We start from the raw sequence: 14,872 nt of genomic DNA, 5'->3' as shown, positions 1-14,872 counted from the left end.
CCCCAAACCCCTCCAACACCCCAAAACCCCCCTCCCAGCCCCACTTCCGGCCCCCAAATACCACCCAAACCCACCTCCCAACCCCCCAAACCTCCCAACCCCTCCCAGCCCCACAAGTACCCCCAAAACTCCTCTTCCAACACCCCCCAGCGGCCACTTCCAGCCCCCCAAACCCCTCCAACACCCCCATAAACCCCCATTTCCAACCCCCAAACCTCCCAACCCCCTCCCAGCCCCACAAGTACCCCCAAAACTCCTCTTCCAACACCCCCAGCGGCCACTTCCAGCCCCCCAAACCCCTCCAACAACCCCATAAACCCCCATTTCCAACCTCCAAACCTCCCAACCCCACAAGTAGCCCCAAAACTCCTCTTCCAACACCCCAAAACCCCACTTCCAGCCCCCCAAACCCCTCCAACACCCCCATAAACCCCCATTTCCAACCCCCAAACCTCCCAACCCCCTCCCAACCCCACAAGTACCCCCAAAACTCCTCTTCCAACACCCCCCAGCGGCCACTTCCAGCCCCCCAAACCCCTCCAACAACCCCATAAACCCCCATTTCCAACCTCCAAACCTCCCAACCCCCTTCCCAGCCCCACAAGTACCCCCCAAAACCCCACTTCCAGCCCCCCAAGCCCTCTCGTGAGCCCCTCCAAACCCCCCCAGGACCACCCACCGTCTCCTCGAAGGAGCACTTCATGAGGGGCCCGGTGTCCTGGCGGTTGACGCCGTGGCGGGTGATGGCCATCAGGTGCCCGCGGGAGGTCATGGTGTCACACAGCAGCGCCAGGTGACGGTAGTTGACGTAGGAACCGTCGAAGGAGATGACGTGGTAGAGCTCTCGCTCCAGCGCCTTCCGCACCGCCTCGATCCCCAGCACCTGCGCGACAGGCGGAAAACAACGGCTGTTGGGGGACACAGGCGTCCGGGCACCCCAGGACCCAGCTGTTGGGGAACCCCAACACCCAAGGGACCCAGAAACCCTGGGGTCACCAGGATCTGGGGCCCCAACACCCAATGACCCACGTGCCCGGGAACCCCAACACCCAATGACCCACGTGCCCGGGGACCCCAACACCCAATGACCCACGTGCCCGGGAACCCCAACACCCAATGACCCACGTGCCCAGGGACCCCAACACCCAATGACCCACGTGCCCGGGGACCCCAACACCCAATGACCCACGTGCCCGGGGACCCCAACACCCAATGACCAACGTGCCCGGGGACCCCAACACCTAATGACCCACGTGCCCGGGAACCCCAACACCCAATGACCCACGTGCCCGGGGACCCCAACACCCAATGACCCACGTGCCCGGGGACCCCAACACCCAATGACCCACGTGCCCGGGAACCCCAACACCCAATGACCCACGTGCCCGGGGACCCCAACACCCAATGACCAACGTGCCCAGGGACCCCAACACCCAATGACCCACGTGCCCGGGAACCCCAACACCCAATGACCCACGTGCCCGGGGACCCCAACACCCAATGACCCACGTGCCCGGGGACCCCAACACCCAATGACCAACGTGCCCGGGTACCCCAACACCCAATGACCAACGTGCCCGGGAACCCCAACACCCAATGACCCACATGCCCGGGGACCCCAACACCCAATGACCCACGTGCCCGGGGACCCCAACACCCAATGACCCACGTGCCCGGGGACCCCAACACCCAATGACCAACGTGCCCGGGAACCCCAACACCCAATGACCCACGTGCCCGGGGACCCCAACACCCAATGACCCACGTGCCCGGGAACCCCAACACCCAATGACCCACGTGCCCAGGGACCCCAACACCCAATGACCCACGTGCCCGGGAACCCCAACACCCAATGACCCACGTGCCCGGGGACCCCAACACCCAATGACCCACGTGCCCAGGGACCCCAACACCCAATGACCCACGTGCCCGGGAACCCCAACACCCAATGACCCACGTGCCCGGGGACCCCAACACCCAATGACCCACGTGCCTGGGGACCCCCCACCCAAAGAGCGGGTACCAAGGAACCCCCCATCCAAGGACCCACGTGCCCAGGATCCCCCCACCCAAGGAACCGGGTGCCCAGGAACCCCCCACCCAAGGACCGGGGCGATGAGGAACCCCCGACCCAAGGCCCAGGTGCCCAGGAACCCCCCACCCAAGGCCCGGGACCCCCCACTGACGGTGAAGATCTCGACGATGTCGTTGGAGGTGGTGCGGACGGGGTCCACGTCCTTCTCGCTCAGCACCCGCATGAGGCTGACGCCGTCGGTCTCCAGGATCCACTCCTGGAGAGCCTTGAACTCCCCGTCCTCCGTGATGATGATCTTCTTCTTGTTGTCCGTCTGCGGCAGGTGCATGTACACCTGCAGGGGAGGAGGGGGTTAACAGCACCCATGGGTGCTCCTCCGGCCGATGGGGGGGACGCCCCGTGCACCCACGGACCTTCAAAGGCATCGACAAGTATCACCACGGGCACCCGGGACCTCCTCGAGGTCACCACGGAGAACTTCCAGGTGCTCCTCAAGACCACCAAGAGCCCTGACACCCACATGGGCACCCATGGGTGCTGCCTGGGCACCTCTAAGGACACCCTGGGCACCCACAGACCTTCACACGTGTCCACAGGTATCACCACGGGCACCTGGGACCTCCTCGAGGTCACCACGGAGAACTTCCAAGTGCTCCTCAAGATTACCAAGGAACCTGGGCACCCCCACGAGCACCCATGGGTGCTGCTCAGCTGCCTGAGGGGACACCCCACGCTCCTCTAAGGACATCCTGGACACCCACACACCTTCACACATGTCCACAGGTATCACCACGGGCACCCAGGACCTCCTCGAGGTCACCACGGAGAACTTCCAGGTGCTCCTCAAGACCACCAAGAGCCCTGACACCCACATGGGCACCCATGGGTGCTGCCTGGGCACCTCTAAGGACTTGCCAGGCAGCCGTGGACCTTCTTAAGTGCCTCCAGGTGTCCTTGTGGGTGTCTGGGACCTCCTCGAGGTCACCACGGAGAACTTCCAGGTGCTCCTCAAGACCACCAAGGAACCTGGGCACCCCCACGAGCACCCATGGGTGCTCCCCTGTCCCCCCGACCTTGCTGATCTGCTCGATCCCCTGCAGCGTCATGTCCGTCAGCATGTTGGACTCGATGCAACGCAGGAAGACGTCGTCATCCATCTTGTCGACCACCTCCTCCTCCTGGGGACACCGAAGCGGGGGGTGGGGAGGGGGCGCAGGGGGTGATGCCCAGCCCCCGTCGCGCCCCCAGAGCCACCCACGGGTGCCACCGGCCCCACCTCCTGCATCTTGTTCTCGTCGCTGTTCATGATGCGGATCCGCAGCACCAGCTTCTCGGCGTTGTCGTCGTTGAAGATGCAGTTGAGGTCGTCCCCGAAGCCTGGGGTTGGGGAGGGGGAGACACGGGGGGCACCCTGGTCACCACCCCACCCTGACGCCCCACCCAAAGGACCCCCCCGCACTCAACCAGCACCATCCCCCCACCCCCAAAGACATCCTGAAGGACCTCCATGATCACCCAGGAGACACCAAAAGGTCACCGTGGCATGGGGTGGGTCACCCAGGGCCCCCTAAATGCCCTCAAGGCTCACCCAGGACTCCCCAAATCCCCCTGAGATGCCCTCAAGGCTCACCAAGGACACCCCAAAGCCCTTGAGCACACCTTCAAACCCCCAAACCCCCCCGAGATGCCCTCAAGGCTCACCAGGACCTCCCAAACCCCCCGAGATGCCCTCAAGGCTCACCAGGACCTCCCAAACCCCCTGAGATGCCCTCAAGGCTCACCCAGGATGCCCCAAACCCCCCTGAGATGCCCTCAAGGCTCACTAGGACCTCCCAAACCCCCCTGAGATGCCCTCAAGGCTCACCCAGGATGCCCAAAAGCCCGCCGAGATGCCCTCAAGGCTCACCCAGGATGCCCCAAACCCCCCTGAGATGCCCTCAAGGCTCACCAGGACACCCCAAACCTCCCGAGATGCCCTCAAGGCTCACCAGGACACCCCCAAACCTCCGAGATGCCCTCAAGGCTCACCCAGGATGCCCAAAAGCCCGCCGAGATGCCCTCAGGCTCACCAGGACACCCCCAAACCCCCCCGAGATGCCCTCAAGGCTCACCCAGGACCTCCCAAACCCGCCTGAGATGCCCTCAAGGCTCACCCCGGATGCCCCAAACCCCCCTGAGATGCCATCAAGGCTCACCAGGACACCCCCAAACCCCCGAGATGCCCTCAAGGCTCACCCAGAATGCCCAAAAGCCCGCCGAGATGCCCTCAGGCTCACCAGGACACCCCCAAACCCCCCCGAGATGCCCTCAAGGCTCAGCAGGACACCCCCAAACCCCCCCGAGATGCCCTCAAGGCTCACCAGGACCTCCCAAACCCGCCTGAGATGCCCTCAAGGCTCACCAGGACCTCCCAAACCCGCCTGAGATGCCCTCAAGGCTCACCCAGGACAGCCCAGAGGCCCTCCAGGCTCACCCAGGATGCCCAAAAGCCCCCCGAGATGCCCTCTAGGCTCACCAGGACACACCACCCCCACCCCCCGAGACCTTCCCCGGACCCACCAGCATTGATCTTCTCGGCGATCTGCTCCATGGTGAGCTTGCGGTCGGTCATGTGCTTGCGGTCGAGCTCGATGCGGAGCAGCCAGGGCGAGATGCGGCTGACGTCGAAGTCGGGCATCTCGTAGTAGACGTTGACCCATTCCTGGTCCTCGGCCACCACCGTGCTCTGAGGGTTGGGGTCGTAGTAGATGGCGGTGTTGGCCGTCACCTTCCGCAGAGCGTGGTGTGCTCCAGGCGGCACAGGATGTCCTGCGGGCGGGCGGGGGGCACGGCGTCAGCGCGGGGACACACGTGGGAGGTGACACGGGCACCACCGCGGGGCCACGAGATGAGGAAGCCACGGGGCCACCACAGCTCGGTGGGGGGACACGGTGGCAGATGGAGCCACGGGGCCACAGGGGCCACAAAGCCATGGGGCCACCATGGGAAGAGGAAGCCATGGGGCCACCACAGGGGTTTGAGGACACAGAGGGGACACAAAGCCACAGGGCCACCATGGGAAGAGAAAGCCATGGGGCCACCATGAGAAGATGGAGCCATGGGGCCACCACGGGGGTCTGAGGACACAGAGAGGACACAAAGCGACGGGGCCACCACGGGGTTTGAGGACACATAGGGGACACAAAGCCATGGGGCCACCATGAGAAGATAAAAGCCACGGGGCCACCACAGGAAGACGAAGCCATGGAGCCACCATGACAAGATAAAGCCATGGGGCCACCATGGGAGGATGAAGCCATGGGGCCGCCATGGGAAGACGAGGCCACGGGGCCACCACGGGAAGAGGAAGCCACGAGGCCACCATGGGAAGACGAGGCCATGGGGGCACCACAGGGGTTTGAGGACGCAGGGGACGCAAAGCCACAGGGCCACCATGAGAAGAAGCAGACACGGGGCAACCATGGGGGTTTGAGGATACAGAGGGGACACAAAGCCATGGGGCCACCACGGGAAGAAGCCACGGGGCCACCATGAGAAGATGGAGCCATGGGGCCACCACGGGGGTCTGAGGACGCAGAGGGGACATGAAGCCACGGGGCCACCACAAGAAGACGAGGCCATGGGGCCACCACAATAAGACGAGGCCACGGGGCCACCACGGGAAGACGAGGCCACGGGGCCACCACGGGAAGACGAGGCCACGGGGCCACCACAAGAAGACAAAGCCATGGGGCCACCACGGGAAGACGAGGCCACAGCGCCACCATGGGAAGACCAGGCCACAGGGCCACCATGGGAAGACCAGGCCATGGGGCCACCACGGGAAGATGAAGCCATGGGGCCACCACGGGAAGACGAAGCCATGGGGCCACCACGGGAAGACGAAGCCACGGGGCCACCACAAGAAGACGAGGCCATGGGGCCACCATAAGAAGACGAAGCCATGGGGCCACCACGGGAAGACGAGGCCACAGGGCCACCATGGGAAGACCAGGCCACGGGGCCACCATGGGAAGATGAAGCCATGGGGCCACCACGGGAAGACGAAGCCATGGGGCCACCACGGGAAGACGAAGCCACGGGGCCACCACAAGAAGACGAGGCCATGGGGCCACCATAAGAAGACGAAGCCATGGGGCCACCACGGGAAGACGAGGCCACCTCCCCCATCCCCCCGGCACCCCCACCTTGGCCCGCTCGGCGTCGCGGGCGCTCTGGCCCAGCAGGAAGACGGTGAGCGAGGGCGTCTTGGGCTTCTTGGAGATGTTGATGAGCTCCTTGAGGCGAGGGACGCCCAGCGTGACGTTCTTGGCCGAGACGCCGGCGTAGTGGAAGGTGTTGAGGGTCATCTGGGTGGCCGGTTCTCCCAGCGACTGGGCCGCCAGCGCACCCACCATCTCCCCGGGGTGCGCCTGTGGGGGGGGGGGGAAGGGGCGTCAGGGGGACCCCGAAAATGCCCCCAGAGCTGCACCCAAAGCCCTCCTAGATGCGGCTCCAGGAACGTCCCAGATCCGCACCCAAAACTGCCCAAATCTGGACCAAAATGATGCCCAAATCTCATGCTGAACCCCCACATCTGACCCCCGGAGACCCCCGTCTGCTCCCCAAACCCCCACATCTGACCCCCGGAGACCCCCGTTTGCTCCCCAAACCCCCACATCTGACCCCCGGAGACCCCCGTTTGCTCCCCAAACCCCCACATATGACCCCAAACCCCCACATATGACCCCCGGAGACCCCCGTCTGCTCCCCAAACCCCCACATCTGACCCCAAACCCCCATCTCCCCCCCAAACCCCCACATCTGACCCCTGGAGACCCCCGTCTGCTCCCCCAACCCCCACATCTGACCCCCGGAGACCCCCGTTTGCTCCCCAAACCCCCACATCTGACCCCAAACCCCCACATCTGACCCCTGGAGACCCCCGTCTGCTCCCCCAACCCCCACATCTGACCCCCGGAGACCCCCGTTTGCTCCCAAACCCCCACATATGACCCCAAACCCCCACATATGACCCCGGAGACCCCCGTCTGCTCCCCAAACCCCCACATCTGACCCCAAACCCCCACATCTGACCCCCCACAGACCCCCATCTCCCCCCCAAACCCCCACATCTGACCCCTGGAGACCCCCGTCTGCTCCCCAAACCCCCACATATCTGACCCCTGCCTCCCCCCAAACCCCCATATCTGACCCCCAGAAACCCCCATCTCCCCCCCAAACCCACATATCTGACCCCTGCAGACCCCCACCTCCCCCCCAAACCCCCACGTCTGACCCCACATCTGACCCCCACCTCCCCCCCAAACACCCACATCTGACCCCCAGAGACCCCCATCTCCTCCCCAAACCCCTACATCTGACCCCAGACCCCCATATCTGACCCCTGCAGACCCCCAAGGGGACACGGAGTGTCGGGGCGGGGGGCCCAAAACCATCCCAGATCTGACCCAAACCCCTCCTAGATGGGGCTCCAAGAATATCATTGATCAGGACCCCTAAACTCGCCCCCCAGCCCCCTGAACTCACCCCCCAGACCCCAAAATTCACCCCCAGCCCCCTAAATTCGTCCCCCAGACCCCTAAATTCACCCCCAGACCCCTGGATCTGCCCCCCAGCCCCCTAAACTCTCCCCCCAGACCCCTGGATCTGCCCCTAGGCCCCTAAATTCGCCCCCCATCCCGCTAAAGTCGCCCCCCAGCCCCACTCACGATGGCCTGGTTGAACTTGGACTTGATTTCCCCCAGCAGCCAGTCGAAGGCACCCTGGGACCCCCCACATCTGACCCCCAGAGACCCCTATCTGCTCCCTAAACCCCCACACCTGGCCCCTGGAGCCCCTTATCTACCCCCAGACCAATAAATTCACCCCCCAGACCCCTGAATCTGCCCCCCGGACCTCAAATTCACAGCCCAGACCTTAAATGCAGCCCCCAGACCCCTAAACTCAACCCCCAGACCCCTAAATTCACCCCCCAGCCCCTGGATCTGTTCCCCAGCCCCCTAAACTCGCCCCCCAGCCCCCTAAACTCGCCCCTCAGACCCCTGGATCTGTTCCCAGATGCCTAAGCTTGCCTCCCAGACCACTGGATCTGCCCCAGACCCCTAAACTCGCTCCCCAGACCCCTGGATCTGCCCTGCAGCTCTCTGAATCTGCCTCCAGCCCCCTAAACTCGCCCCCAGACCGCTAAACTCGCCCCCCAGACCCTTAAATGCACCCCCCAGACCCCTAAACTTGCCCCCCAGACCCCTAAATTCAGGCCCCAGACCCCTGGATCTTCCCCCAGACCCCTAAACTTGCCCCCCAGACCCCTAAATTCGCTCCCCAGACCCCTAAATTCGCTCCCCAGTGCTCTGAATCTGCCACCCAGACCACTAAATTCACTCCCCAGCCCCCTAAACTCGCCCCCCAGACCCCTGGATCTGCCCCCACACCCCTAAATTTGCCCCCAGACCCCTAAACTCACCCCCTAGACCCCTAAATTCGCCCCCCAGACCCTTAAATTCACCCCCCAGACCCCTAAATTCAGGCCCCAGACCCCTAAACTTGCCCCCCAGACCCCTGGATCTGACCCCAGCCCCCTAAATTCAGCCCCCAGACCCCTAAACTCACTCTCCAGACCCCTAAAACTCACCCTCCAGACCCCTGGATCTGCCCCCAGCCCCTTAAACTCGCCCCACAGCCCTCTAAATTCAGCCCCCAGACCCCTAAACTCACTCTCCAGACCCTAAAACTCACCCTCCAGACCCCTAAAACTCACCCTCCAGACCCCTGGATCTGCCCCCAGCCCCTTAAACTCGCCCATAGCCCTCTAAATTCAGCCCCCAGACCCCTAAACTCACTCTCCAGACCCCTAAACTCACTCTCCAGACCCCTAAAACTCACCCTCCAGACCCCTGGACCTGCCCCCAGCCCCTTAAACTCGCCCCATAGCCCTCTAAATTCAGCCCCCAGACCCCTAAACTCACTCTCCAGACCCCTAAACTCACCCTCCAGACCCCTGGACCTGCCCCCAGCCCCTTAAACTCGCCCCATAGCCCTCTAAGTTCAGCCCCCAGACCCCTAAACTCACTCTCCAGACCCCTAAAACTCACCCTCCAGACCCCTGGATCTGCCCCCAGCCCCTTAAACTCGCCCCATAGCCCTCTAAACTCACTCTCCAGACCCCTAAACTCACTCTCCAGACCCCTAAACTCACTCTCCAGACCCCTAAAACTCGCCCTCCAGACCCCTGGATCTGCACCCAGCCCCTTAAACTCGCCCCACAGCCCTCTAAATTCAGCCCCCAGACCCCTAAACTCACTCTCCAGACCCCTAAACTCACTCTCCAGACCCCTAAAACTCACCCTCCAGACCCCTGGATCTGCCCCCAGCCCCTTAAACTCGCCCCATAGCCCTCTAAATTCAGCCCCCAGACCCCTAAACTCACTCTCCAGACCCCTAAAACTCACTCTCCAGACCCCTAAAAACTCACCCTCCAGACCCCTGGATCTGCCCCAGCCCCTTAAACTCGCCCCATAGGCCTCTAAATTCAGCCCCCAGACCCCTAAACTCACTCTCCAGACCCCTAAACTCACCCTCCAGACCCCTAAACTCACCCTCCAGACCCCTGGACCTGCCCCAGCCCCTTAAACTCGCCCCATAGCCCTCTAAATTCAGCCCCCAGACCCCTAAACTCACTCTCCAGATCCCTAAACTCACTCTCCAGACCCCTAAATTCACCCTCCAGACCCCTAAACTCACCCTCCAGACCCCTGGACCTGCCCCCAGCCCCTTAAACTCGCCCCATAGCCCTCTAAATTCAGCCCCCAGACCCCTAAACTCACTCTCCAGACCCCTAAAACTCACCCTCCAGACCCCTGGATCTGCCCCCAGCCCCTTAAACTCGCCCCATAGGCCTCTAAATTCAGCCCCCAGACCCCTAAACTCACCCTCCAGACCCCTAAACTCACCCTCCAGACCCCTAAACTCACCCTCCAGACCCCTGGACCTGCCCCCAGCCCCTTAAACTCGCCCCATAGCCCTCTAAATTCAGCCCCCAGACCCCTAAACTCACTCTCCAGATCCCTAAACTCACTCTCCAGACCCCTAAATTCACCCTCCAGACCCTAAACTCACCCTCCAGACCCCTGGACCTGCCCCCAGCCCCTTAAACTCGCCCCATAGCCCTCTAAATTCAGCCCCCAGACCCCTAAACTCACTCTCCAGACCCCTAAAACTCACCCTCCAGACCCCTGGATCTGCCCCCAGCCCCTTAAACTCGCCCCATAGCCCTCTAAGTTCAGCCCCCAGACCCTAAACTCACTCTCCAGACCCCTAAACTCACTCTCCAGACCCCTAAAACTCACCCTCCAGACCCCTGGACCTGCCCCCAGCCCCTTAAACTCGCCCCACAGCCCTCTAAATTCAGCCCCCAGACCCCTAAACTCACTCTCCAGACCCCTAAACTCACCCTCCAGACCCCTGGACCTGCCCCCAGCCCCTTAAACTCGCCCCATAGCCCTCTAAATTCAGCCCCCAGACCCCTAAACTCACGATGGCCTGGTTGAACTTGGACTCGATCTCCCCCAGCAGCCAGTCGAAGGCCTCCCCGCTGAGGCGGAACTCCTCCACCATGCGGCGGCTGCAGAGCGTGGAGCGCAGGTGGATGTTGAAGAGCAGCGTGGCGTTCTCCTGCGCCTGCCGGCTCAGCGGGTCGTCCCCGTTCACGATCACCAGTTTGCGGCTCAGCTCCTTCACCCCTGGCCGAAACGAGGGGCGTTACGGGGGGCTCTCGCGGCGCTGGAAGGATTCTGGGCGTCCCCAAGGCCCACGGCATCTTTGGGTGGGGGGCACAAGTCCCCCAGAACCTTCCTGGGGGTCTGGCATGTCTCCCTGCCCCTTCCTGGGGGTCCTCAAGTCCCCCCAGCACCTCCCTAGGGGATGCTGGGGTCCTCCAAGTCCCCCAACACCTTCCTGGGGGTCTGGCATGTCTCCCTGCCCCTTCCTGGGGGTCCTCAAGCCCCCACCCAGTACCCTCCTGGCAGATGTTGGGGTGCTCCAACTCCCCCCAGCACCTTCCTGGGGGTCCTCAAGCCCCCCCCCAGTACCTTCCTGGGGGATGCTGGGGTGCTCCAACTGCCCCCAACACCTTCCTGGGGGTCCTCAAGTCCCCCCCAATACCTTCCTGGGGTTACTGGGGTCCTCCAAGTCCCCCCAGCACCTTCCTGGCGGATCTTGGGGTGCTCCAACTCCCCTCAGTAACTTCCTGGGGGTCCTCAAGTCCTCCCCAACACTTTCCTGGGGGATGTTGGGGTCCTCCAAGTCCCCCAACACCTTCCTGGGGGTCTGGCATGTCTCCCTGCCCCTTCCTGGGGGTCCTCAAGCCCCCCCCCAGTACCTTCCTGGCAGATGTTGGGGTGCTCCAACTCCCCCCAGCACCTTCCTGGGGGTCCTCAAGTCCCCCAACACCTTCCTGGGGGATGCTGGGGTGCTCCAACTGCCCCCAACACCTTCCTGGGGGTCCTCAAGTCCCCCCCAATACCTTCCTGGGGTTACTGGGGTCCTCCAAGTCCCCCCAGCACCTTCCTGGCGGATCTTGGGGTGCTCCAACTCCCCTCAGTAACTTCCTGGGGGTCCTCAAGTCCTCCCCAACACTTTCCTGGGGGATGTTGGGGTCCTCCAAGTCCCCCAACACCTTCCTGGGGGTCTGGCATGTCTCCCTGCCCCTTCCTGGGGGTCCTCAAGCCCCCCCCCAGTACCTTCCTGGCAGATGTTGGGGTGCTCCAACTCCCCCCAGCACCTTCCTGGGGGTCCTCAAGTCCCCCAACACCTTCCTGGGGGATGTTGGGGTGCTTCAACTCCCCCCAACACCTTCCTGGGGGTCCTCAAGTCCCCCCCAGCACCTTCCTGGGGGATGTTGGGGTGCTCCAACTGCCCCCAGCACCTCTCTGGGGGTCCTCAAGTCCCCCCAACACCTTCCTGTGGGGTACTGGGGTCCTCCAAGTCCCCCCAACACCTCTCTGGGGGTTCTCAACCCCCCCAACACCTTCCTGGGGACCACGAGGGGTCCTGAAAAACCTTTAAGACCTTGTTAAGAGGTCATGGGGGGTCCGCGATCCCTGGGGGTCCCCCCAACACTCCCTTCTGGGCTCAGGAACCCCCCCAAATTTGGGGAGGGGGCCCCCCAACGTACCCTCCACCACCTTGACGGGGTGCAGGTCGGAGGGGAGGCGCGAGTTGATGTGGAAAATCTTCTGGGCGTTCCAGATCATCCGCAGCAGGTTACAGGGGAGCACGACCTGGGGGGAGGGAGAAACGGGGGGGTCCGCACCCCAAAACGCAGGGTCAGCACCCCAAAATACGGGGTCAGCACCCCAAAATTGAAAATTGGGGGTCAACACCCCCAAATCAAGGCCATGAGGGGGAATCTGTGCCCTAAAAAGTCTGGGGTAGCCCCCAAAAATAAGGGTAGTGGGGGTCTGTGCCCCCAAAGGAGGTGTACGGGGTGGGGTCCGCATCCCAAAAAGGCGGGCCAGCGCCCCAAAAAGGTGGGCCAGCACCCCAAAATTCGGGGTCAGCACCTCAAAATCAGGGCTGTGGTAGATGAACGTTCTTGAAAAAGAGAAGATTTTGGGTCACTTTCCCCAAATTTGGGCCCCGGAGGGTGCCAGCACCCCAAAAAGGGGGGGCCAGGACGGGGGGCAGCACCCCAAAATGGGCACCTCCAAAGAAAGGGGGGGTCACAGCTTCCTCCTACACCCCAAAAAGGGGGCCAGGACGGGGGCAGCACCCCAAAATGGGCACCTAAAGAAGAGTGGGGGTCACAGCTTCCTCCTACACCCCAAAAAGGGGGCCAGGAGGGGGTCAGCACCCCAAAATGGGCACCTAAAGATGACTGGGGTTCACAGCTTCCTCCTACACCCCAAAAAGGGGGGCCAGGACGGGGGCAGCACCCCAAAATGGGCACCTCCAAAGAAAGGGGGGGTCACAGCTTCCTCCTACACCCCAAAAAGGGGGCCAGTACGGGGGCAGCACCCCAAAATGGGCACCTAAAGAAAAGTGGGGGTCACAGCTTCCTCCTACACCCCAAAAAGGGGGCCAGGAGGGGGTCAGCACCCCAAAATGGGCACCTAAAGATGACTGGGGTTCACAGCTTCCTCCTACACCCCAAAAAGGGGGGCCAGGACGGGGGCAGCACCCCAAAATGGGCACCTCCAAAGAAAGGGGGGGTCACAGCTTCCTCCTACACCCCAAAAAGGGGGCCAGGAGGGGGGGAAGCACCCCAAAATGGGCACCTCCAAAGAAAGGTGGGGTCACAGCTTCCTCCTACACCCCAAAAAGGGGGCCAGGACGGGGGCAGCACCCCAAAATGGGCACCTAAAGAAGAGTGGGGGTCACAGCTTCCTGCTACACCCCAAAAAGGGGGGCCAGGATGGGGGGAAGCACCCCAAAATGGGCACCTAAAGAAGAGTGGGGGTCACAGCTTCCTCCTACACCCCAAAAAGGGCGCCAGGAGGGGGTCAGCACCCCAAAATGGGCACCTAAAGAAGAGTGGGGGTCACAGCTTCCTGCTACACCCCAAAAAGGGGGGCCAGGATGGGGGGAAGCACCCCAAAATGGGCACCTCCAAAGAAAGGGGGGGTCACAGCTTCCTGCTACACCCCAAAAAGGGGGCCAGGACGGGGGGAAGCACCCCAAAATGGGCACCTAAAGAAGAGTGGGGGTCACAGCTTCCTGCTGCACCCCAAAAAGGGGGCCAGGACGGGGGGAAGCACCCCAAAATGGGCACCTAAAGAAGAGTGGGGGTCACAGCTTCCTGCTGCACCCCAAAAAGGGGGGCCAGGAGGGGGTCAGCACCCCAAAATGGGCACCTAAGGAAGAGTGGGGTTCACAGCTTCCTCCTACACCCCAAAAAGGGGGCCAGGACGGGGGGAAGCACCCCAAAATGGGCACCTAAAGAAGAGTGGGGGTCACAGCTTCCTGCTACACCCCAAAAAGGGGGGCCACGGCAGGGGGCAGCACCCCAAAACAGAAGCAATGACCGGTCATACACCCACCAACCCCGGGACAGGGGTGGCGGGACCTCCAGGGACATCCCCGGGGTGGGGGGTTCGGAGCCCACCGGGGTGCGGAATCGGGGCGGGGGCGTCTCTCGGGGCTGGGGGGTGGGGGGTGGGCGGGTCTGGGGGCGCCCCTGGCTGCGGGGGGCTGACCTTGCTGTCGCCGGTGGGGAAGATGACGCGCAGCACCTCGCGGTCCTCCCGCATCTTCTCGAACTCGCGCTCGAGCTCGTTCTGGATGTGGGCGTTGGAGAGGATGTCCTTGACCAGCTCCTCCTGCAGCGTCCGCCGCAGCGCCCGCTCGTTCGTGTAGTCGAACTTGAACCTGGGAAGGGACGGGGGGGACACGGCGGGGGTGGGTGGGGAGGTTTGGGGGGGTCGCGGGGCCATCGGGGAGACGGCGGAGAGATGGGAGGAGACACTGGCGGGGAGGGGAGGGGATCGGGGGGCTCGAAATGGGACCCAGTTTGGGGAGGAGGAGCGAGGGGACCCCAAAATGTTACCTGATTTTGGGGAGGAGCCATCCCAGGATCCCCAAAACGGGACCCACATTGGGTAGGGGCAGCTTAGGGACCCCAAAACATGACCCACATTGGGGGAGGAGCAGCTCAGGGACCACAAAAGGGGACCAAGTTGGGGGAAGAGGAGCGAGGGACCCCCAAAACAGGACCCAGTTTGGGGAGGGGCAGGAAGGGGACCCCAAAAGGGGACCAAGTTTGCGGAGGGGCAGCTCGGGGAGCCCAAAATGTGACCAATTTTGGGAAGGGGCCACCTCAGGACCCCCAAAACGGGACCC

General features: G+C 63.1%; 1 protein-coding gene across 1 annotated transcript in view; it reads right to left on the bottom strand.

Annotated features, from left to right (window-relative positions):
• Positions 1-661: 661 nt before the first annotated feature.
• The window catches only part of POLR2A (RNA polymerase II subunit A), a gene marked incomplete at both ends in the record, with an annotated part of 33,951 nt that continues 19,740 nt past the window's right edge, over positions 662-14,872 (bottom strand). Inside the window, 10 exon segments of the mRNA XM_075080607.1 lie at positions 662-883; positions 2,187-2,369; positions 3,109-3,213; positions 3,312-3,412; positions 4,595-4,811; positions 4,814-4,843; positions 6,223-6,447; positions 10,571-10,776; positions 12,210-12,315; positions 14,230-14,401. Coding sequence (XP_074936708.1) covers positions 662-883; positions 2,187-2,369; positions 3,109-3,213; positions 3,312-3,412; positions 4,595-4,811; positions 4,814-4,843; positions 6,223-6,447; positions 10,571-10,776; positions 12,210-12,315; positions 14,230-14,401 — 1,567 coding nt within the window.

This window comes from Phalacrocorax aristotelis, unplaced genomic scaffold (assembly GCF_949628215.1).
Source record: "Phalacrocorax aristotelis unplaced genomic scaffold, bGulAri2.1 scaffold_313, whole genome shotgun sequence".
Taxonomy (NCBI): Eukaryota; Metazoa; Chordata; class Aves; order Suliformes; family Phalacrocoracidae; genus Phalacrocorax; species Phalacrocorax aristotelis.
Note: the sequence above shows the minus strand (reverse complement) of the source record. Positions and strands in the feature narration are given on the sequence as shown.